Source organism: Juglans regia, chromosome 10 (genome assembly GCF_001411555.2).
Source record: "Juglans regia cultivar Chandler chromosome 10, Walnut 2.0, whole genome shotgun sequence".
NCBI lineage: Eukaryota > Viridiplantae > Streptophyta > Magnoliopsida > Fagales > Juglandaceae > Juglans > Juglans regia.
In genome coordinates this window covers 7,750,342-7,775,266 of record NC_049910.1, presented here as the reverse complement: position 1 = coordinate 7,775,266, position 24,925 = coordinate 7,750,342, and the positions used below count along the sequence as shown (strand labels likewise).

Sequence of the window (24,925 nt, the reverse complement as noted above, 5' to 3'; positions counted from 1 at the left end):
GTGTAATATTACTCATTTCGAAATATATAAAAAATTAATTTATGTTTCAGAGGTTTTTATTTTTATATTTTTTTTAACGCAATCGTGATGATCACTAGGCCATATATTGTCTATCTATTCACCTATTAATTTAGCGTCTCATGATGCATACATTCATATAATATCGTATTAATTCTTTTAATTTTCAATCATAGAAAAGATCAAGGAAAATAATGGAAGAGGGTGATAGCTCATTATCTCGATCTCGAGCCTTTTATGCTCCTCTCCTTCGAGCTGCCCTACAAGATGACTGGAAAGCTGCAGAAGCTTTTATACAAAAAAACCCAGACTGCCTTGGAGCCCCCATAACAAAATGGAAAGGGACAGCTCTTCACAATGCTGCATCTGTAAAACGCACCCGTTTTGTAAAAGAACTCGTGAAACGGATGACACCGGAACAATTAGAATTGAAAAACAAAGGAAACGACACAGCCCTTTTTTATGCCGCTAGATCTGAAATCGTAACAATTGCAGAGGTGATGGTGAAAAAGAACAACAATCTGCCAATGATCTCCAAGGATCGCATCCATTCTTTACCACTTTACGTGGCAATAAAGACTGGAAATAGAGACATGGTGTCGTATTTATACTCTGTGACTCGTATTGAAGACTTGACTTCCAAGGATCGCATTGAGCTCCTTAAGGCTACGATTTCCACCGACTTGTATGGTATGTCCTACACTTGTGATCATCAGTTTGAGACAATTAATTATGAACAATTAATGCTATTGTTCTTGTAATATGATACGTTTTTATAAATAACTTAATTCATATATTAACCAATTATTAAATGGTAGTTACTTAAAATAGACTAAATAACAATGACAGATGTACGTCTTGGTTTTTATAAACAGATACGGCACATAAAATTCTGGATACTGATCTAAAGTTAGCACCTCATGGAAATAAGGATCTTCTTTGGGAACCATTGGAAATGTTGGCCAGAAAACCTTCAGAAATTGGCAGCAAAAGTCAGCCATCAGTATGGGAAAGATGGTTAAACTCCAGTAAGTTTATTTCCAACCCAAACTATTAACCTAAATAGATGTATGTATGTATATATGTAAGTATGCATGTGTATATTTATATATAGCTGGACTGGAGGAATTTCCTGATTAATCAAGTATATAAATTTACCAAGTGTACGTGTCCGGCCTTAGAGAGGTGTCATGCGTGCCTTCTATATACGTTGTGGTAGAGTACTGCATGCTGCTACCATTAGCTAGGAAGTCATCTCATAATTTGTTCTTCACTCATAGTTTTATATATACCCCTGCACGAGGCATTGGGAAGTAGATAGGAAGCCATGAATAACTCTATTCTTAGGTCTCGATCTACACCACAAACTACTTTGCATAATTTATTTCGAAAAATAAATTTTAAAATTTAAATCTTATAAATCAAATTATGTCATATGAATTGTGTACTATGGTGTAGATCAAGCCTTAGAATAGCATTTCTCGCCATATTAATTAATTCTTTAACTACTTATAAATGTTAAATTTATAGGTCTTTTTAGTGTTAATTCTTCTTTTTTTTCAGTGCGATTTGCTATTTAAGATCTTAACTAGGCTAGCAGTTTTTGAACTAATTTATATAATATATATCCTAAATGATATGATATTCTTTTGGCATATAGAATTAATATTTCTGTTTAACCAGACCATCTTAATTCTCTTTATATAATCCTAACTAGGTTTCAGAGGTCGGTTCTGCAACAAAGCTTTGATGCGAGCATCAGCCCATAAATTGGTTGACCGACTTTGGAAACAACTCGGAGACGACACATATTTCTCGTCAACTGAGGTTGATGACGAGCATATGATGAAACTACTTGTTGAAGCTACAAAAGTAGGGAACCTTGAATTTCTAATTATACTTATACACTCATATCCCGATCTCGCATGGCGATCTTCCGCGGAATATGGAAGTTTATTTCACGTTGCTATTAAACATCGACAAGAGCGTGTTTTTAATTTAATATATGAGTTAGGTGTTGCGGGGAGCAACCTTGCGAACATCTGTGCAAAAGAGAATCAAAACATGTTGCACTTAGCTGGACAATTGCCTTCTTCAGATCGACTGAATATCGTCTCAGGAGCTGCCCTTCAAATGCAACGAGAGTTGTTGTGGTTTCAAGTACGTATGTGTGGGTGTTAAAAATCATGTCAACTTCTTTTCTTCTCGTCGAACATGTATACATTGCATGGTCTCCCCTAGCTTTCTATATGTTTTAATTTACAAGTAATTGGTTTTTGCAGGAGATAGAAAAGATCATGCCGAAGTCATATGTGAACAAGCCGAACTCTTCCAAAACACGAGAAACACCTAGGGAATTATTTGCGAGGACCCATGAAGAACTACAGAAGAATGGTGAAAAGTGGATGAAGGACACGGCAAACTCTTGCATGCTTGTGGCAGCACTGATTGCCACTGTGGTTTTTCCTGCTGCTTTCACAGTACCGGGTGGAAACAATCAAGAAACAGGCATTCCTATCTTTCTGGAAAGCAACTGGTTTACGTTATTTCTCGTATCAGATACGGTAGCCATGTTATTCTCTTCGTCTTCAATACTAGTTTTCTTGACAATTCTCATGTCACGCTACACTGAAAATGATTTCCTGACATCATTACCTCGTAAGTTGGCGTTGGGACTCGCTACGCTTTTAATCTCAATAGTAGGCATGTTGATAGCCTTCTCTGCAGCCTGTCTTTTGATCTTTAAATACAAAACAAGTGTTCCGATCCGTATAATTGTAGCGGCACCTGCTATCCCAATTAGTTTGTTTGTTATCCTACAATATGGCCTTTGGTTTGATATATTCCGCTCAGCATTCTACTCTAACAGGTTCCTTTTCTGGTCACAAAATAGGCTTTTCAAGCAACATGCTTGCTAGGGAAAGAATGACCACGAGTCATGCAATTTCTTAAAAGTATGAAACTTGACCAAACCATTATCAAGGCTTCAGTTTGATCTTCATTAATTAGCTAAGAATGTTGGTTTTTTACGTGTGTATGTGCGCATATATAATATAATATGTGTTTCTGGTTGTGCTTTCCTTAATTTGTAAACCCCATGGGTACTGGACTGCTTCTAATTAATTATTTAAGGATTCTCGAAACTCTCTTGTAAGATAATTCTACGATATTGTTTCTCATTTTATATATCATTAATATGTAATGTGCTTTTGATAGAGTGGCTGATTTAAATAGACCTATTTGTCTTTGTAATGTGCTTTATAAGATTATTTCAAAAGTCATTGCTAATAGGTTAAAACAAGTCTTACCTGATGTGATTTCTGAATCTCAGTCATGTGCTTTTGTGCCTAGGAGACAAATTACTGATAATGTTTTGATTACCTATGAATTATTACATTATCTATGACATAAGAGGAGTGGGAAAAAGGGTTTTATGTCCCTTAAATTGGATATGAGCAAGGCGTATGATAGAATGGATTGGGGATTTTTGGAAAATATGATGGGTGCTTTGGGTTTCGATTCTGGTTTTATCAGTTTAATTATGACATGTGTACAGATTGTTTCATTTTCAGTTCTAGTTAATGGCGGCCCTACAAGTACTTTTTTTCTTAGTAGAGGGTTAAGGCAAGGAGATCCTTTGTCTCCTTATCTTTTTCTATTATGTACGGAGGGACTTGTTAGTTTATTGAAGAGGAATGATTGTCGAGATGGGGTGGAAGGTATTAGAGTATGTCAGGGAGCTCCTAGAGTAAACCATTTGTTGTTTGCGGATGATAGTGTGATATTTTGTAAAGCTGATAAGGGTACTACTGAAAAGATTCATTCTCTTCTTAATAAGTATGAAAAAGCTTCAGGGTAGTGTATAAACAAGGAAAAGACTTCTATAGTTTTTATTAAAAATGTAAGTGAAGCTGAAAAATCTGAAAGCATGCATCTTTGGGGGGAAGCCACACTCAACAATATGAAAAATATTTGGGCTTGCCGCCTATGGTGGGGAGATCAAAACAACGAGCTTTTGCTAGTATTAAACAGAGGTTGTGGCAAAAACTGCAATTATGGAATGGTAATTTGTTATCTCAAGGAGGTAGAGAAGTCCTCCTTAAAGCTGTTGCTATGGCCATTTCCACGTATGCCATGAGCTATTTTTTATTCCCTACATCTTTATGCCATGAATTAGAAATGTTAATGGCTAATTTTTTGTGGGGATGTAAAGGCCAAGAGAAGAAGATTCATTGGGTTAGCTGGAAAAGGTTGTGTGATTCAAAGTTTAGAGGGGGTATGGGTTTCAAAAATCTTTGGATTTTTAATTTGGCTCTTATTGCTAAACAGATTTGGAGACTTATGCATAATGAGGGGTCTCTTCTATTTAGAATGTTTAAAGCTAAATATTTTCCTCACACATCTTTGTTGGAAGCTAAAATGGGTGCAAACGTCTCTTCGTTTGTTTGACAAGGTTTTGTTAAAACCTTTGATTATTGCAAGAGTGGGTGTTGTTGGAGGGTGGGTAATGATAGAAGGGTGAGGGTGTTTCATGATCCTTGGATCTTTGATGTGGTTGTGCGGGATCTTCCAAGTGTGGATATAAATTTGACGGTTAGTGATTTATTGGATGAGGAATTGGGTTGATGGAATGTGGAGGTATTGAGAGCTCTCTTCAATCTAAGAATTGTGGCCCAGATTTTTAAAATAAATGTGCTTTAAATGTGGAAGATACTTTGTTTTGGTTTCCAGAAAAGAGGGCTCATTACTCTGTCAAAAGTGCCTATAAACTGTTTTTGCATCTAGATGGACAAGGTGGGGGAGAGAGCTCTAGGGAGAGATCTATTAATTCTTTTTGGAAGTGTTTTTGGCATCTAAAAATTCCAAAAAAGATTAAGATTTTTGGATGGAAAGCATGTCTTAAAAATCTCCCTACTGCTTTTAATTTGAGAAGAAAGAAAATGTTGATGGATGATAATTGTGCTTTGTGTAATCAAGCAAGTGAAGATGTTGCACGTGTGCTGTTTTATTGCTCGGGTGTTTTTCATGTTTGGGTGCAATATTTATCTTTTTTGCATGACATTCAACCTGATTTATCATTTTGGGAAGTGGTTGAGTTAGTTAAGGAGAAGGGCTCCATAGATGATCTCTCAAAGTTTTTTTGCATTGCTTGGGGTTTATGGTATAGACAGAATCAGTTTCTGTTTGAGCATAAACTTTTGGATGTTAAAGCCGCTGTTTGCCACTCTTTGGCTGTGCATTATGAGTTTAAGCATGTGCATTATGAGTTTAAGCATGTGCAAGGTTTTGATGTGGGTTGTACAGCTGTTAAAAGAGTGGTTTGTTGGGCTCCTCCTCCAATGGGGTTTTTGAAGATGAATGTTGATGGAGCTACTTTCTTTGATCAACAGTTTCTTTGATCAATAGAAAGCGAGAATTTGTGTCATCTTTAGAGATGAAAATGGTTGTGTGATTGTGGTCTGTAATAAAGTAGAAAGGGAGGTGTCCTCTTCAGAATTCATAGAAGCAATGGCTATGTTGAGAGGTTTGCAATTGTGTGCACAATGGAGGTACCAAATTTGATACTTGAATCTGACTGCTTAGTTCTTGTGAATGCTTTACAGGATGCAACCACTCATTTTCTAACAGAGTTTGAATACTTACTCAGAGATATTAGAAGGTTGATGGGTGGTTTTAGAGATATCCAGCTTTCTTTTGTTAATAGATTGTGAAACTCAACTGTACATAGTTTAGCAAGACATGCATGGGGTAGAAGATATTGAGTTATGGTGGGAGGGGTGTCCTACTTTTGTATCAGAAGCTGTTTGGGTTGATAGTAACAATATGGTGTAAGGACAATTATTTTGTTTGATTCAATGAAATCTTTGATTACGAAAAAAAAATATATATATATATATATATATATATATATGTTGTTGAATATTCTGAATTGTATATGATGTAACGATCATAATCTTATCGGTCACAATCATTGAAGAAACCCTTCTGTAATACCTGCCGACCGTCAATTGACCCATTCACTTGACCGATCCCTGTCAAAGAAAATTCCACCATTGCTGGCGAGTTCTTAGACATAATAATGACAAACAAATTAAACGGCAATTAAAAGGATGAAAAAAAAAACCGGCAATTAAAAGTTTTTGACAACTTTTTTCAAAAGTACTTTTTCAATAAAATATTATTATCTTTTGAATTCTTTCCTCCCAAATTACATCAAAAAACTCAAAGAAAACGCAGAAATACATTATTTTCTTTTTGTAAAATTAAGTTGTAATAGTGTTATTATTTTACAAAATATCATCCATTAGAATTGTAAATAAACAATTCTACTCGATGAGCTATTCGAAATGATCAACTCGACCAAACTTGAATTCGGTTCAATTCGTTTAATAAATAAGTCGTTGTTCATGAGGGAAACGATAATTATCATGATAATTGAAGTAATATATATATATATATATATATATATATATATATATAAGCTATGATTCTTATCATCCCTACATCACACATCATATATATATATTTTTATTTTTTTGTTTTATTCGAACTAAACTAACTGAGTTTTTCTACTCATCACCTCTACACCACATACTTGTTAAGGACAAAAATAAAAATAAAAATAGAAATAAAAAATCATATGTGGTGTGTATATATATATATATATTGTGTAGGGATGATAAAGTTTTCTATATATACCAGTTGGCAGCTTGGATTTGCAGCCATCATGGTCGACCACCTGTGAGCCACCTCAACGGAGCAAATCTTGGCTGGCCGGTAGCTGCTAGTTATTGTTGGTAGTACTTGTGAGGGGAGAAATCTCCAAGGATCGGGTCGGGACAGACACCGAGCCCAGGCCCACACTTGGGACCTGGGATGGGCCGGCCCAGCCGAGGAAGTTCAGGACGAGAAGCGTGGGCTCAGGTGTTCTCTCAAGAGGGTGGGGGAAACAATGCAACCTGACACAAGATCAGGGCCACTAACAGAGGTGCCCCCAACCCTGACAGGGCAGTCTGATGGCCAGGACTGGCCAACCATCAGGGACACCCTCATCCCTAACATAGCCGCTCAGGGCCACGCCACATTCAATGCGCCCAGCGGTCGGCACTCAAAGGTAAGCCCACTTGGGTGCCAGCAAGGTTCCAGGCTAGGACTGACAGGTTTTGCATGGAGTAGGATACGACAAGAACATGCAATCACAGTACAAGGCAGTCCACCGGTTGCTATCACCTCGGGATCCACCCTAGCCAGGTATAAATACTCATCTCTCTGCCAAGGAAGGGTTAATCACATTCTTGAATATTGTTTGCTATCTCATTCTAGCTTTCATTCTCTTATTCTTCCTCAACCTTGAATTGACTTGAGCGTTGAAGGTACCACAACCCCCAAGCTCCCACACTCTCCTCCTTACAGGAAAGAGCCCAAGCGCTGCTAGTGTGGAGTGGCCCAGGCCTGCGAAACACAACATCAACATTGGCGCCGTCTGTGGGATCTTTTTTCCTATGAATAGCGTGTCCTTCATATGCCAACGACAACGAGGGCACGCCCTCAAACCTCGCGGCAAGAGAAAGAACAGTTTGACGCAATGGAAGGAAGAGCCAACGAGCAAGCAGCGACAATGCAGAGACTCGAGGGAATGCAAGAAGAGGCAGGTCTACCTCCCACCCCGCCCCTGACGGAACTGGACGGGGAAGTCAGAGATGAGGAAGCTCTGCGGCAAGCGAAGCCCAACGAACCACTGGACTTAGTGTCGTGGATCCGCAAAGGCCTGAGCGCATCATCCTTGTAGGAACCAAGATGACTCCTGAATTGAGCCGATCCTTGAAACAACTCCTCACCGAATACCAGGACATGTTTGCTTGGAGCGACGAAGAGATACTCAGAATCGACAATTTTGTCATCGAGCACCGCCTCGGCATGGACCCCAAGGCGAAAAGAGTCAAGCAAAAAGGCTGAAGCTTCAGTGCAGAGAAGTACACAGCGATCGTCGAGGAGGTGGACCAACTTCTGGCCGCAGGTTCATCCAGGAAGTGTACTACCTCGAATGGCTATCCAATGTAGTATTGGTGAAAAAGACGAGTGGAAAGTGGAGGATGTTCGTCGACCTCACCGACGTGAATAAGGCATGCCCGAAAGACAGCTTCTTGCTCCCGTGCATAGACCTGATAGTAGATTCAACGGCAGGACACCCCTTCAGAGTTTTGAATACCGTACTGGTATCGGCCGTACCGGTCGGTATGTATCGTACCAGATAGTAACCAATTTAGGGGAGATAGGTATTTCGTACCAGGTCAAATACTGGCCGATTTTCTATGTACCGACTGGTTTTTAGTGTACCAGCCAAAATTTTATATTTTTAATGTATTTTCTTAATTTTCACTCTAATTCTCACTTCTAAAGACTACTTTCCTAACTTTTTTTTAATTTCCTTTTCTCGAGGACTGATAATCAAATCTCTACTCCATTTTTCCTGATGAAGACAAGTAATTATTATTTTTTTATAGTTGGATTGAGAACTTACAAGTATTATTGAGTTTTATAAATATGTATTTTAACTTTTTAAGACTTGTATTAATGTTATTTTGAAATATAATTTATACATATATAATTAATTTATCTATATATAAACTATCCTGAAACAGTACCGGTACCGAAATATTTTATTACAATGCATTAACCGAAACGATATTCAAAACTTCGCACCCCCTACTTAGCTTGATGGACGCGTATTCCGAGTACAACCAGATTAGAATGAGTAGGGAGGATGAGGAGAAAATGGCCTTCATCACCGACCGGGGTCTCTACTGTTACAAGGCCATGCCGTTCGGCCTCAAGAATGCAAGGAAAACTTATTAGCAGTTAGTCACCCGGATGTTCAAGGAGCAAATCGGTCGAAACAAAGGAAGTCTACGTGGACGACCCTTTGGTCAAGAGCAAAAGGCCCGAACAGCGCCTCGACGATCTTCGGGAGGCCTTTTCAGTAATGAGAAAGTACAATATGAAGCTCAACCCATTTAAATACGCATTTGGTGTGAAGTCAGGTAAGTTCTTGGGATTTATGGTCTCGGAACGAGGCATCAAGGCCAACCCCGAGAAAGTCAAGGCATTCGTCGATATGCCCCCGCCGCGGACAATCAACGAGGTGCAAAGGTTGGCAGGAAGAGTTGCCACGATGAGCCACTTTATAGCAAGATTGACCGACCGCTGCCTTCCTTTCTTCAAAGTCCTCATAAAGGCACTGGAATGGAATGATGAGTGCAACTAGACCTTCGACGAGCTCAAGAAGTATTTGGCCCACCCACCGCTCCTCAGCCAGACTAGCCCGAGGGTAGACCTTACGGAATATTTGGCTGTGACCCCAAACGTTGTGTCCACCGTACTGGTCCACATCGAGGGGGAGAACAACAACTTGTTTACTACATGAGCCGCATGTTTCGAGGAGCCAAGGCCATGTATCCCTGCTCGGAAATCCTGGCCTTCACACTGGTCATCGCTACAAGGCGGCTGAGACCCTACTTCCAAGCCCATCCGATGAAGGTGCTCACCGACGTACCCCTCAAGAAGATATTGCAAAAGCCCGATGAGTCAAGCCGCATAACAAACTGGGCAATCGAGTTAAGTGAGTTCAACATCAAGTACCTTCCCCGGATGGCGATCAAAGGACAAGTATTAGCCGATTTTGTTTCCGAGTTCTCTAATTTCCCAAAAGAGATAACTGTGACACCCCAAGGCAAACCCTGGCTGGTCTACGTCAACGGCTTGTCCTACCGGGCTGGGGGGTGTAGGGGTGCACATAGTCATGGAAGTCGGAGAAGAGCTCAACTATGCGATCAAACTTGGTTTCAAAACCACCAATAATGAGGCTGAGCACGAGGCGCTACTGGCAGGGATGATAGTGGTTAAGTCACTAGGAGCAACCGAGGTCGAAGTAAGAGCTAGCTCGCAGGTAGTGGTTGGTCAAGTCATGGGACAGTTCACCACCAAAGGCAAAAAACTGAAGAAGTACCTCCAGCAAGTATGGGAGGAGTGCGATCTTTTTAGGTATTTCCACATCCAGCAGATCCTGAGAGGAGAAAACCACAAAGTAGACCACTTAGCAAAAGCGCTAGCCTCACGAGTAACACGGGCAGAGTACTACTGGCACAATTCCCTCCGGGACGCGAAGGACTTCACGAAGAAATGCTCTAAGTTCCAAGAACACGCATCGATCCTCCACTGCCTGCTGGAGGATTTGACCTCCATCGTCTCCCCTGGCCATTCGCACAATGGGGACTCGACCTCATTGGCCCATTTCCTGAGGGCAAAGGTGGGTGCAGTTCGTTGTAGTGGCGGTCGATTACTTCACGAAATGGGTGGAGGCGGAAGCACTAGCAACAATAACTGCCCGGGCTATCACAAAGTTCCTGTGGAAGTCCATAATCTGTCGATTTGGGATCCCTCAGAGCTTCATATCGGATAACGGCAGGCAGTTCGATTGCTCCCATTACCGGGAGTGGTGCGTAAAGCTCAGAATTAAGGCCAAATACTCATCTTTGAGACACCCTCAAGCAAACGAACAAGTAGAAGCTACTAACAAAATGTTGTTGAATATTTTGAAGAAGGGGCTGGAAGAGCATAAGAGGATATGTGTTGAAGAGCTCCCAAACGTGCTGTGGGCCAACCGAACGTCCGTCAGGACCCCCACTGGAGAGACGCCATTCGCCCTTGTATACGGGATTGAAGCTGTGATCCTAGCAGAGGTGGGGCTGCCCACTTATTGGATACAACACTTCAACCCGAACTACAATAACAAAGGACTGAAAGAAAACTTGGATCTCCTGGAAGAAAGACAGGAAGAGGCAACAAATCGAATGGCGAGCAACAAGTGGAAAGTGGAGCAGTACTTCAACAAGTGGGTCCGACCCTGGGATTCAAGGTGGGAGATATGGTCCTAAAGCAGACAGGTGTCACCACCCAGGAAGAAGGAAAGCTCGGGCCCCGATGGGAAAGGCCCTCTGTGGTAATAGCTAGTGGAAGGCCAAGCTCGTACAGACTGAAGGACCGCGAAGGACGCAAGCTATCTCATCCATGGAACGCCGACTTGAAGAAATACTTTGTTTGAAGAACCACGGGTCCGCCCGACTATGTAATCAGCAAGAACATAAATGAAAGTACGATTTTGCCTCTATTCGCCTTGTGCCTGAAAATACCGATTGCACAAGCCCAGTCCCTTGGCTGGCCGCGATGCATTGGCTAATGGACAGAGCTTCTAGAGCTCTCCCTTTTACAGCCAGTGGGGCACAAGTCACTTAACTCGCCGACCTTCGAGCTGTACATGGTCGCGATGTATTGGCTAAGGGTAGAAACCTCCCGATCTTTCCTCTTCACAGCCAGTCGGAAGCAAGCCCATGGACTTGCAGAACTTCGTGCACAAAAAACCCAATCCCTTTAGCTAAGGGCCAAAGCCTCCCGAGCTCTCCCCTTTACAACCAGTTGAGCACCAGTCACTTAACTCATCGACTTTCGCAAGGTACATAGTCGCGATGCATTGGCTAAGGGTAAAAGCCTCCCGAGTTTTCCCCTTCACAGCCAGTCAGAAGCAAGTCCCTGGACTTGCCGACCTTCAAGCACCACAAGTCTAGTCCCTTGGCTAGCCACAATGCATTGGCTAAGGGCCAGATTCTACCAAGCTCTCCCCTTCATAGCCAGTCATATACGAGTCAATTAACTCGCCGACCTTTGTGAACCATATGCAGGGTCAGGCTTGCCACGCGGAGACAAAAACTCCAAGTAAAGCAAAAAAGGGAGAGAAAAACCAAGAGGAGATGCAAATGCAAAAACACAAGTATAAGATAGGACCTAGCTTCATACATATAAAAGTTCAAATTACATCAAAAGCCCAATCGGGGTGTAGAAAGGTACAAAACAAAAGCAAAAAAGAAACCAACAAAATCATGCTAGAGGAGGAGCGCCCCAGAAGGCCAGCGGCATTTGTTCTCTCCCTAGAGTCTGGACAGACTAGAACGCCACAAGGTCGAGATGGAGAGATGTAAGCGGGAGAGTAAAGAGGTTGGCCGACGGATTCTCCAATAGATGATCCCTAAGGCGCGCTCAAGGCCTTCCTTGTAACCATGATCCCAGGCCTCGTCTCGTAGCACCTGTGCATATCGAATCTAGGATTCCAGAGCAGCCTCAGTATCTTACTGGTTCGTGATAGTGGTGTCCCAAGTGGAGACCGCGTCCAACGCCGGAGCTAGGTCGTCTTCTAAGGAGTCAATCTGACCTTGACACCGCAGCGCGGCCACCCTCAAGTCACAGAAGGATCGCGACAACGAGAAGCAATAACAAAGTAGCTTAGAATGTTGTGCAGCACACGAAGTCCTCTCCCTCTAGACCACCGAAGCCTTCTCCGAATGGACCCCAGCTCCTCCTCCAACTGGTGGAATTCCTCTTTGAACCATCACTTCTCCGTTCCCAGGTGTTTGAACTCTCCCTTGAGCTGTTAGGTCTGTTGGTCCTTCACATAGGTCTTTTGCCATAGAATTTGACAAAAGCAAAAGTCATGTGCTCATTCACATCTCTGAGGATACCTCCACCTCCACTTCTTCCAAGATTCCCGAGACTACTTCCATCAACATTAAGTTTGGCATAACCCTGAGTTGGTCGCATCCATTTCAAAATCTGAATAGTCTTCTGCTTGACAGGCATTTTCATTAAGCCAAGTTGTTTCAAAATTGCATATTCTAAGCACTTGATAAAAAGGTTTATTTGTTCTATTTTGAAGGATTTGAGATAAGAGATTCTTGATTTTAAAGCATACATGCTCCCTAGGTTCAAAAACCCTCTCCATGCGAGCTTTACATTTGGCAAGCCACAAGAACCAGCTGATCAAAGAAGGAAGAAGACCAATCACCACACTGAGTTGAGATACTGCTTGAATTCGAACTTTGACTCTACACTCTACCTATTTGATTAAATATTTCACGTACTTGGTCCATTCATTAACAGAAAGACTCTGGGCCCACTCATGAGGAAGAGTATTACAAAGAAGAAAATAGAAAAAATTGTTGGGTGAGTCCTTTCAATTGAGGGAAATCCCTTTCAGCCACTTAAAAGAGGTTTGTTTGGAAATATATTTTATCCCAAAATTCTCATCTCATTTCATTTTATCTCCTTCCTAAAGATAATTCAAATACGAAATTTTAAAACTAATAATTACAACTTTTTCAAACTAATTATTAAAAATTTTCCAAACTTTCAAACAAAAAATAAAAAATAATTCAACTTTTTCAAATCCTCAAATAAAAATAATATTATAAAACTATATTCTAACAATAGTTTTTATTCAATTTTCTCTCTTTCTTTTCTCAAAATCTAAAAAAATACTCAACTCAAACTATCTCACTACTAATCACAAACTATCTTACTACAATTCACAAAATTTTCATGATCTCATCTCAGTCCCCAAACGAGCCCTAATGTACCATGTCGTTTTGGTAATTAAAAGGTTGTACTTGTGTGTGCTGTGGGTGAAGAGAGAGAAAAGAAAAGGGAGTGTACGTCTTACCTACGGAAGGTTTAGTGCTTGTTTGGATTTAGAAATGAGATGAGATAGTTTCAGATGAAAGTTGAATAAAATATTATTATAATATTATTTTTGTTTTGGGATTTGAAAAAATTGAATTGAGATTTGATAAAGTTGAATTGTTTTTGTATTTTGTGTGAAAATTTGATAAAGTTGTAATGATGAGATGAGATTAGATAATTTCTCAATTCAAACGGGTCTAGGAGTTTTTCTCACACTTCTGCCAAAGTTTTGAGGTATCATTTTTGGTACAATTTTGACAAAATTTGATTATGTTGTTCCTAATTATGAGAGCTCTATTTTGACTAGCGTTAATTGTTAAGATTCCTCTCCGATTATTTATTGCATATACTCACACGATGAGATCTTTATTGTCATCCTGTTTGTAGTTATCTATTTTTACGGCGATGATTATGTGTTAAACTAAAAATATATACATTCTTGATGTACTGGTGGTCCGTTTCGCCAATGTCAACGTTGATGAAGAAAACAAAGAAGGACGATTTTGGGTCGACGTTTTGAATCAAACCCAATTCACAGCTCGGGTTCAAGAAAGCTCAAGAACAAGAAAAAATAAAAACTTTCTTAAATTTTATCATAAAATATAATAAATAATTTAATTTTTTAAAATTTTATAATAATAATAATATTAAAAAATAATATTTTATTTAATTTTTAATTTTTATATCAATTCAATTCATCTCAATTCAATGACTAAACGATACATAAACTAAACGCCCCCCACAACTTTACACAGAGAGTCAGAGACAGAGAGAGTTTGATTAATTGGATGAATTTGGATTTTCGGAGGAATCTTGGCCGTTTGATTAACTCATTAAATGTTTTGGACCGGGGCCCACATATTACTGCATACATGTTTTCGGAGCCATCACAGACGAACGAGGTGACGGCACGTAAGATAAAGTGGATACCACGTGTTGGACATGGAGTTGTCAATTAAGAAGTTATTCCCAACAAAAATAAAAATAAAAAAATAATTTAATCTAAAATAAATTCTTAAAAAATAATTTAAAAAACTAATATAATTTGATATGATATATTAAATTATAAAATCTATATGTAAATGTATCATTTTTTAGATTAATATTAAAAGAAATAATAATGTATTTTAAATCTAGTCAATGTTTTAATTTAATCAAAATTGTCAATTGTAATATAGTCCTTACTTGAATGGTGGATGTTAATTTATAAATCTAATTCACTTTGTGGCAAAAACTTTGACCCTAAAATTGGAACAAACACTTTTAAGTTTTAAGCGATATGCTGCGCGCACTTTATTGCTTTTTTCCACTTATCACCTCATACATAATTCCATTGGACCTTTAATTAATAAAAAATATACTTCCAGTTATGATTGTATAAGTGTAATCACTTTTAACATAAATAAATAAATACGAGATTTATATAAAAAAAATTAATTTTTTAATAATAGAGTTCACTCATTTTCAAAGTAACTGCACAATACTTACACACTCATATAGCATTATCCTTAATTAATTCGGTCACGCTAGCAGCTAGCTTCACTTGCAATTCTTATATATGCTATTTTAATGGTGGAATAAATTAGATTACAGAGTACAGAACTTTGTGTTTTTTTTTTAATGGAAACTTTGTGTTTAAAGTAAGGTTCCTTAAGCATATAATAATATCTTTACTTTGGCTTAGTAGCTTTATATCTTCTTTACATGATAACATGCTACCTTTTTATAATATGCTTCAAGCGAATCAACATATGATCACAAACTTTGGTTAGACGACCACCCTTAATTTATTTGCACTAATTAATTAATGGTGCATGACTTGATCATCTAATTAATTAGAAGCTTATGCATTTAAACCCACCAAAAGTTAGCTTAGGTGAAAGGTTGTTTTGTCGAGATTGCAGTAGTACGTACTATCACATTGATGGATCGTAAAATAATATAAAAAAAAATGCAAAATGCATGCATGATGGCAACATAATTCCGACAATATTGGTAACTTAAATGTGTAATGATATACCTACAATATTTTGTATAATATATTATATAATAATGTGTTAAATGAAATGTATTTTTATAAAATATCTTATAAAAGAAACATAATTTTATAAAAATATCATTCATTTAACATATTGTTATATAATGTATTGTACAAAATGTTATGAATTAATTATTTTCCAACTTAAATATATAGACAGGCCGGTTAACGTGAGCTAGTCCGACATGACGTACGTGCCGTTTGGGCGAAGCCTCAAAGTAAAGTCCCTAAAATGGACATCTTTATTTTTTTAAAGCTTTCACCATCCAACTAGCTTTAGATGCCTCCAGATTTGGTATGTCTACAGTGTTAAACAAGTATATATGGAATATATTGCAATTTACAATATTGCCCAAATTATAAGACCAAATTAAAAGACAGAAGAAAACACGTTATTACTTTCAATATCGATATGAAAAGTATTATATGATCCATAACGAGATAAATTATATAAAAGTAATCATATAAATTGATATGGATTCATATGATATGTTAGATTTATTTTTTAATAAAAATAATTTTATAATCTGACGTATCATGATCAAATTACGTTAGTTTATAGATTTATTTTTATAAAATCTCTTTGTAGTTAAATCATTCCTTTATTAACATACTTACTGATCCAAAAAAGCCCGGTGGGTTGGGGTTATGCTCTCGAGTCTCAACGTTTTCAATTTGTTGCAGAATCCCACCTTGTAGCGAAATTCTCGTGCAAGGTTGAGAGTATCAAAAACCTGATCATTTCCTTGGAGTATGTACTACGTACACGCAGTCTCTGAAGCTAGCTCATTAATTAATTTCTAACTGCAAAGGTTAGCAGTTTTGATTGTCCTGCAAATTATATTGGCTCAAAAATCATGATCATAAGTAATATTGATAAAGTGATAAAAATTACATGATAAAGCTGCTTAAGTGAATGAATTATTTAACAAAAAATGAATTAAGTACTTAATTATGTATTGATTTTTAATACTTGACTCAATGTTAAATTCTGATTAATATCCTAAATTTTATTCTGATAATTTACTTATGGTGCAGGGCTGGAGAGAATTTGGTGCTGAGCAAAACGCACAGCTGCAGAAAGACATGCGCAGCAGAGGTGAAACGCGGGTTGAAACTATTGGTTGGAGAGAATTTGGTGCTGAGCAAAACTCACGCTGGGCTGCACTGGACCAAAACGCAGGAGAGGGAGGCACGAAACGCAGGAGCTGGAAGGCAGACTCACGCGGGCTGGAAGGCAGACTCACTCGGGCTGGACGCGAAACGTGGAAGCACGCACGCAGGGGCACGTCAAGGCGCACGAAGATGGATGCGAAACGGCACTGCAGGGAGATGAAACGCGTGCTGAGGCGTGCGCAAGGAGAGAGTATAAAACGAAAAATTTATTTCGTGCGCCGGCAGTTTTCATTTTTATAGTTTTTAACTGTGTTTTTCTTCCGCACATTTTTCTTCCTTCAGAATTATATACGTTCGACAGTGTCGTCTTCCTCTTCAATTTATTTTTCCAGTTCATTTTAATTTCCGCAAGTTTGTATGTTTTTGAGTTTCAGATTTCAGCACATTTGTGGGATACAGTATATTTTTATTCAGTAACTTTCATTTGAAACAGTATATGATGATGTTAGATTTTAATTTTCTTGAGCATTTTGTTAATCTAGAGATGATAGGCTAGATTTTAGCTTGGGATTCAATGAGTAACCCGTGACTATTTGTGATTGGATTTACTTCAATATTTAGTGCTTTTGATGATTAACTTGATGGATTATATCTCAATGTGCATCTAGAAAATATTAGAGTTCTTTGTTCTTGGTTTAGATCAATTGTAGACGTAAAGGCACAATTGATACTTGAATAAGTAACATGACTTTAATGTTTTTCTTTCACTTTCTATGATTGTTATATAATTTGTCAAGTAGTTTTATTAAAATAAAATTGTGGTTCATTGCTATATTATCCGACTATGATTTCTAGGAATGAGAGAATGGTTAAGAGAAAATGAAAAGAGAAGTAAATCCATCACCAAATTAGTGGGTGAAAATTGCATCCCAAGTGTTTGTTTAATTGTTTCTTTCAAGTTTAAGTCAACTTCCATGCGATTTCTTTAATTCCCTTTAATCTTAGCAATTTTAGAAAAATAGATTCCCTTTTATTTTCAGCTTTACTTATGGTTGAACGTCCCGACAATTTCACTCATAATTCATTCTAGACTCCCTTAGTAAATATCCACATTTAGGTGTAAATATTGTTAGTGGTTAAGTTTAGGAATTTATTTCTCTTTGCTTATTATTTTAAATTTTCGTGTCACTCCAAACGGTAATATGTGGTCTTGCGAAAATGAAATGTTTGCTAAATTCTCATTGTCCCTGTGAATTCGATCTTGGGATTTGCCCTTGTATTACTTTGACAGCTTCTACGCTTGGAAGTCGAAATTAAAAGCTGATCAAGTTTTTGGCGCCGTTGCCGGGGACAACTGGTGTTTAGCAAAGCATTCTCATATTGTTGAGAAGACGTTTGTAGCGTTGTGAACCTCTTCACAACTTGGGTGATATTTTTCTTAACTTTATTTTTTTTTCTTTGTTTTGTTTTGTTTTTTTTTTCTTTGTTTTGTTGTTGTTTGTCTTGCATATTTTTTTATTTTCTGTTCTTGTTTGTATGACTGGTTGGACTAGGGACCAAACTTCTCGGTTGGTTAGGACAGAATCACAAGCATATTTTACCTCAGCATCACTTTCTCTTGAGTCATCTTCTGACACTAATAGTACCATGGCTGAAAATGAGAATCATGATCGGGAAGTAGTGAATCAGAATAGGACACTTAGAGACTATTCACAACCTGTCAGAACTAGTACCCCCTCATGCATAATCCTACCTTTGAATGCAAATGTCTTTAATTTCAAGCCTGGAATGATTCCATTAATTCCACATTTTCATGGCATGGATTCCGAGAATCCGTACCTTCATATCAAAGAATTTGAAGAGGTTTGTTCTACATTCATGGACCCAACATGCACTGAGGAGGTTATTAGACTAAAGTTGTTTCCATTTCCTTGAAAGATAAGGCTAAAACATGGTTAAATGCATTAAGACCTAGATCTATAGGCACATGGCAGGAAATGCAAACTGAATTTTTGAAGAAATTTTTTCCAATACATAGGACAAATGCACTTAAAAGACAAATCATGAACTTTGCCCAAAAAGATTCTGAAACTTTTTATCAAAGTTGAGAAAGGTTCAAGGATCTTTTAAATGCTTGTCCTCATCATGGTTATGAAAATTGGCGTTTGATAAGTTTTTTTTATGAAAGTTTGACACCTAAAATGCGCCAATTTGTACAAACCATGTGTAATGGAGAATTTTTTGACAAAGAGCCTGAGGAAGCATTTGAATATTTTGATTACCTTGCTGAAAATGCTCAATCTTGGGACACAACTGATGTGCATGATAGGTCTAGGCAAATTGAGTCTGGTCATGGAAAATACACTTTAAAAGAAGATGATGATTTGTGTGCTAAGTTAACCTTGTTGTCTAGAAAAATGGAAGCTATGGAATTGAAAAAGGTAAATGAAGTGCATGCTGTCCATAAAAATTTAGAGAAGTGTGGCATATGTGAGGATCATGGGCATGCAACTAATGAGTGTCCCACGATCCCCGCATTCAAAGAGGTATTGTTGGACCAATCTAATGCTGTAAATATGATACAAAAACCATATTCTGGTCCTTATTCTAATTCTTATAATCCAGGATGGAGAAACCACCCAAATTTTGGGTGGAGGAATGACCAGCAATTAGCTCCAGCAGCCTTGGCTCCAGGACCCTCTCAACTCGCAATTCAAGCACCTCCAATGCAAAAGAAGGGTCTTGAGGAGACGATGCATCAATTGTCAAACACCTTGCAACAGTTTATGCAAGGTCAAGCAACAATCAACAATCAAAACTCTCAAGCGATAAATGACATTCAGAGCACACTTACAAAGATGACTACGGCTTGGAGCTCTCAAGAGAAAGGAAAACTTCCTGCACAACCTCAACCCAATCCACAAAGTCAACCACCACAAGGAGCGGTTGAGAGCTCAAATGTGAGGCAAGTGAAGGCGGTCACTACTTTGATAAATGGTAAGGTGGTGAACATTACAGCTCAAGGTTCAGACAAGACTGGTAAGGTCTCTAAACTTGTACTAAATGAGGCTGAAAATGGTGAGTTTGAACAAAATGAAACTGAAACTGAAAAGATTTCATGTCCTGTACCTGCTCCTTTTCCTCAAAGATTGGTTCCTCTGCACAAAGACAGACACCAATCTGAAATTTTAGAAATATTCAAAAATGTTAGGATTAATATCCCTTTGTTGGATGCTATTCAACAAATTCCTGCATATACTAAGTTTCTAAAAGATTTGTGTACAGTTAAAAGAAAATTAAATGTGCAAAAGAAAGCTTTTCTTACTGAGCAGGTCAGTGCCATAATTCAGAGTAATACCCCACCAAAATATAAAGACCCCGGTTCACCAACAATTGCTTGTATTATAGGAAATTCAAAAATTGGTCAAGCATTGTTAGATCTAGGTTCAAGTGTGAATTTGCTGCCTTATAATGTTTATGAGCAACTTGGTTTGGGTGAATTAAAACCAACTCCTATAATTTTACAACTAGCGGATAGGTCTATTAAAATGCCAAGAGGAGTGGTTGAGGATGTCTTGGTTCAAGTGGATAAATTCTTTTATCCCGTTGATTTTGTTGTGTTGGATGTTCACTTGACACCAAAATCTTCTTTTCAAGCACCTGTGATTCTTGGGAGACATTTTCTTGCTACTTCAAATGCATTAATAAATTGTAGGAGTGGTGTTTTAAAGCTGAGTTTTGGGAACATGACTCTTGAACTAAATATTTTCAATATTTGTAGGCAACCTCAAGATTTGGAAGATGTACAAGAAGTGAATCTGTTGGAAATCATCCTTGAGGAGGAGACTTATTTGGCATACCAACCCACTAACCTGCTGTTTGAGTTAGAAAATTTTTGTGAACTTCTCAATGATGACACACCCATTGATGTTTCTCATGTTTTTAATGCAGAAAATAAATTGGAGACTAAATGGAGGCCAAAGATTGAGCAACTCCCACCGTTGACAGCAAGTTTGAAGCCTTCAGCAAATGAAATCCCCACACTAGAGCTGAAACCATTGCCAAGTGACTTGAAATATGCATTTCTGGGACCGGACAGCACATTTCCAGTGGTGATTTCAGCCCAACTCTCTCATGATCAAGAAGGCAAATTGATGAAAGTCTTAAAGCAACACAAAGGTGTCATTGGGTGGACAATAGTAGATATAAAAGGTATAAATCCTCTTGTGTGTACTCATAGGATTTACTTAGAGGAAAATGCTAAAGTTTCTAGGGAGATGCAAAGGAGATTAAATCCTACCATGAAAGAGGTGGTAAAAACAGAGATTTTAAAATTACTTGACGTGGGAATCATCTACCCTATTGCGGACAGCAAGTGGGTAAGTCCCATTCATGTAATTCTAAAAAAATCTGGGCTTACCATTGTGAAAAATGAGAAAGATGAACTGATTCCTACTAGGATTTCTACTGGTTGGCGAATGTGTATAGATTATAGGAAGTTGAATGCCGCCACTAGGAAAGATCATTTCCCTTTGCCATTTCTTGATCAAGTGCTAGAAAAAGTTGCGGGTCATGATTTCTATTGCTTTCTTGATGGATATTCTGGTTTTTACCAAATAGAAATAGCACCCGAAGATCAAGAGAAAACAACTTTTACTTGCCCGTTTGGCACTTTTGCATTTAGAAGAATGCCTTTTGGACTATGTAATGCACCGGCTACTTTTCAAAGATGTATGCTTAGTATTTTCAGTGACATGATTGAAAACTGTTTGGAAATATTCATGGATGATTTTTCAGTGTTTGGCAGTTCTTTTGATGCATGTTTGACTAACTTACAAGCTGTTTTAGCCAGGTGTGAAGAGAAGCATTTGCTTCTCAATTGGGAAAAGTGTCATTTCATGGTTCAACAAGGTATAGTTCTGGGTCACATAGTCTCATCATGTGGTATTGAAGTTGATAAAGCTAAAATTGAACTTATTTCCAAGCTTCCTATACCCAAAACAGTAAAAGAAATCAGATCATTTCTTGGGCATGCTGGGTTTTATAGGAGATTCATTCAAAATTTTAGTTCTATCTCTAAGCCTTTGTGTGAGTTACTTATGCATGATGTTGCTTTTGAATGGACCTCTTCTTGTCAAGATGCTTTTGATAAGCTGAAAATTTTGCTCACCACAGCTCCTATCATGCAGCCCCCTGTTTGGTCTATTCCTTTTGAGATAATGTGTGATACTAGTGATGTAGCCATAGGAGCTGTTCTTGGACAGCGTATAAATAAGTTCCCACATGTCATTTCTTATGCAAGTAGAACTTTAAATGGAGCCCAAAGAAATTATTCTACCATAGAAAATGAATTGCTTGCTGTAGTTTTTGCATTAGACAAGTTTCGAACTTATATTCTTGGTTCTCCTGTGGTTGTTTTCACTGACCATGCAGCGTTAAAGTACTTATTATCAAAGAAAGATGTTAAACCACGTATAATCCGATGGATTCTTCTTCTCCAAGAATTCGTTCTTATCATCAAAGACAAGAAGGGTGCTGAAAACGTAGTTGCCGACCACTTGTCTCGGCTTACATTTGCTGAAAAGGATCACACTATCCCTATCCTTGACTCTTTTCCTGATGAACAATTAATGTCAGTTGAAAATTTGCCTTGGTTTGCTGACATAGTTAATTTTTTGGTGACAGGACAAACTCCACCCCATTGGAGTGCTCAAGACATACGGAAATTCAAGCATGAGGTAAAGTCATTTTTTATGACGATCCTTACTTGTTTAAATATTGTTCTGACCAAATCATAAGGAAATGTGTGCCTGATCATGAGATACAAGCTGTTCTTTCTTTTTGTCATAATGAGGCTTGTGGGGGGCATTTTTCTGCAAATAAAACTGTTGCAAAAATTTTACAAAGTGAGTTTTATTGGCCACATATGTTTAAGGATGCGTATAATTTTTGCAAAACTTGTGAGCCATGTCAAAAACTAGGCACAGTCACTAAGAGAAATATGATGCCTTTACAACCCATTTTGGTCATTGAGATTTTTGATTGTTGGGGGATTGATTTTATGGGACCATTTCCATCTTCTTTTGGTTATTTGTATATCCTCGTGGCTGTTGATTATGTTTCTAAATGGGTTGAAGCCATTTCATGTAAAACAAATGACCATAAGATCGTGCTTAAGTTTTTGAAAGAAAACATTTTTGCTAGATTTGGCATGCCTAAAGCTATCATTAGTGATAATGGAACGCATTTTTGCAACAAACCATTTGCTGCCCTCATGAAAAAATATGGTATACACTATAAAGTTTCCACTCCATATCACCCGCAAACGAATGGGCAAGCTGAATTAGCTAATAGGGAACTTAAGCACATCTTAGAAAAAACAGTCAACCCCAACAGAAAAGATTGGTCTTTAAGGCTTACTGATGCGCTTTGGGCTTATAGGACAGCCTTTAAAACCTCTCTTAACATGTCTCCTTATCGCTTGGTCTATAGAAAGGCATGTCACCTTCCAGTTGAGCTTGAACATAAGGCATATTGGGCTGTTAAACAATTTAATTTTTCTATTGACCATGCTGGTTCTGTGAGAAAATTTCAGATTTCAGAATTAGATGAGCTTTGGCAAGATGCATATGACAATTCTAAATTGTCAAAGGAACGCATGAAGGTATTACATGACAAGCACATCCAAAGAAAGAGTTTTGAGCCCAATGAGCAAGTCTTACTTTACAATTCCCGCCTCCATCTATTTCAAGGCAAATTAAGATCGAGGTGGAGTGGGCCTTATATAGTTAAGACTGTGTTTCCATATGGAGCTGTTGAGATTACTAATCCTCAAAATGGAAACACTTTCAAAGTTAATGGCCAACGACTTAAACATTTTTTGCCAAAACTTTCACATGAGGATGCTTCTATTCCTTTGGAAGATCCCATTTATTCTCATGGTTCTTAACTCATTGTTGTTTTGTTTTAATTTTTTTTTCTTTTTCTCTTTCTTTTCCTTTTATTTTTCTGCTTTTATTTGTTTCAGTTCTATGTTTTGTTCTTTCTTTCTTTTTCTTTTTCTTTAGTATATCTTTTCAGGTTCAGCACTGTTTATTCCTTTATGGTTTCATTTTTACATTCACAATCCTTTCAGCCATCTCAGGTATTTCCCTTTGGCCCTATTTTCTTTCATGCTTTATTGCATTCATGATTTGCATTGAGGACACTGCTCATTTTTAGTTGGGGGGTAAGGAGAGCCTTCTACCATTAGTCTCTCAGGATTAATTATTGTGGGGTCTGATTTTTTTGTTGCCACCAAGCTACTATTTTCACACTTCTCTACTTAAGATCAGATAGTTGCAGTTTTGGGCTACACTAATTCTCATTGGTTAGTTTTAAGTTTGACACTTGACCTTATGATATGTCTTAGCAACTCAAACTTGGGAAAGTTACTTCAAAGCTATTGATTGATGACCTTAATTGACACAAACAGATACCTTTTGTGGTTTGTTTGACGACAATCAGTGCTTTCTTCTAAGCAACTAGCAAGAACTACAATGAACCATATCTAATGGCTTAGAAAGGTTGCAAAAGTACATGAGAAAAGGGACAAGCTAGAGATCATGCAAAAACAAAAAAAAAATGGTGCATGTACATTGGAAAAGGCTGCCTATCACCGGAATCTGTTAAAAAAAAAAAAAAAAAGGGTCTTTCAAAGTGTGATAGCGTGAAAGCCGCCAACGTAATGGTTTTGAATTGGAGTGAAGACCTTTTGGTCTTTCTTGAAAAAATGTTGCTAGGTTGAAACTATTGTGAGAGATCTTGAAACCAACAAATGGAAATCTGTTCACACACTTGGTGCACTCAAAGATCTCCAGCTTAAGTACATTTCCCTTGTTTGAGCTCTTGAGAATTTTATAAGCTTTTGTGTTGAGCTAAAATTTGACTTGTCTATATTCTAATGCCCATGATTTCAATATGATTAATCTTTTGTAGAGATTTTTGAGTTTAGTAGCTCACTCTTGAATTCCGCAATATTTTTATCGCATTATTTGCTAAGAGACTAGCAAACAGCTAGTTGGGGGGTGTGATAAAGTGATAAAAATTACATGATAAAGCTGCTTAAGTGAATGAATTATTTAACAAAAAATGAATTAAGCACTTAATTATGTATTGATTTTTATTACTTGACTCTATGTAAAGTTA

The 24,925-nt window shown here is 37.9% G+C and overlaps 1 protein-coding gene, 1 non-coding gene and 1 pseudogene across 2 annotated transcripts; 2 read left to right on the top strand and 1 right to left on the bottom strand.

The window, feature by feature from the left end:
• Positions 1-212: 212 nt before the first annotated feature.
• Positions 213-5,417, top strand: LOC109008812 (ankyrin repeat-containing protein At5g02620-like). Its single transcript, XM_035695112.1, has 5 exons — positions 213-708; positions 894-1,046; positions 1,736-2,178; positions 2,301-2,887; positions 5,186-5,417. The coding sequence occupies exons 1-5, from the start codon at positions 213-215 to the stop codon at positions 5,415-5,417; spliced, it is 1,911 nt and encodes a 636-aa protein (XP_035551005.1).
• A 13,366-nt stretch (positions 5,418-18,783) lies between these two features.
• Positions 18,784-18,890, bottom strand: LOC118349795. Its single transcript, XR_004802709.1, has one exon. It is a non-coding gene; the product is annotated as a small nucleolar RNA R71 (small nucleolar RNA).
• LOC118349621 lies at positions 18,839-23,687 on the top strand (annotated as a pseudogene).
• The last annotated feature ends 1,238 nt before the right edge of the window (positions 23,688-24,925 follow it).

Excerpts from the sequence above, each read along its gene's own strand:
- LOC109008812 (XM_035695112.1), top strand. The coding sequence starts at position 213 with ATGGAAGAGGGTGATAGCTCATTATCTCGATCTCGAGCCTTTTATGCT. Across the intron at positions 709-893 it reads GATTTCCACCGACTTGTATG|ATACGGCACATAAAATTCTG; the intron begins GTATGTCCTACA and ends TTTTATAAACAG. Across the intron at positions 2,179-2,300 it reads GAGAGTTGTTGTGGTTTCAA|GAGATAGAAAAGATCATGCC; the intron begins GTACGTATGTGT and ends TGGTTTTTGCAG.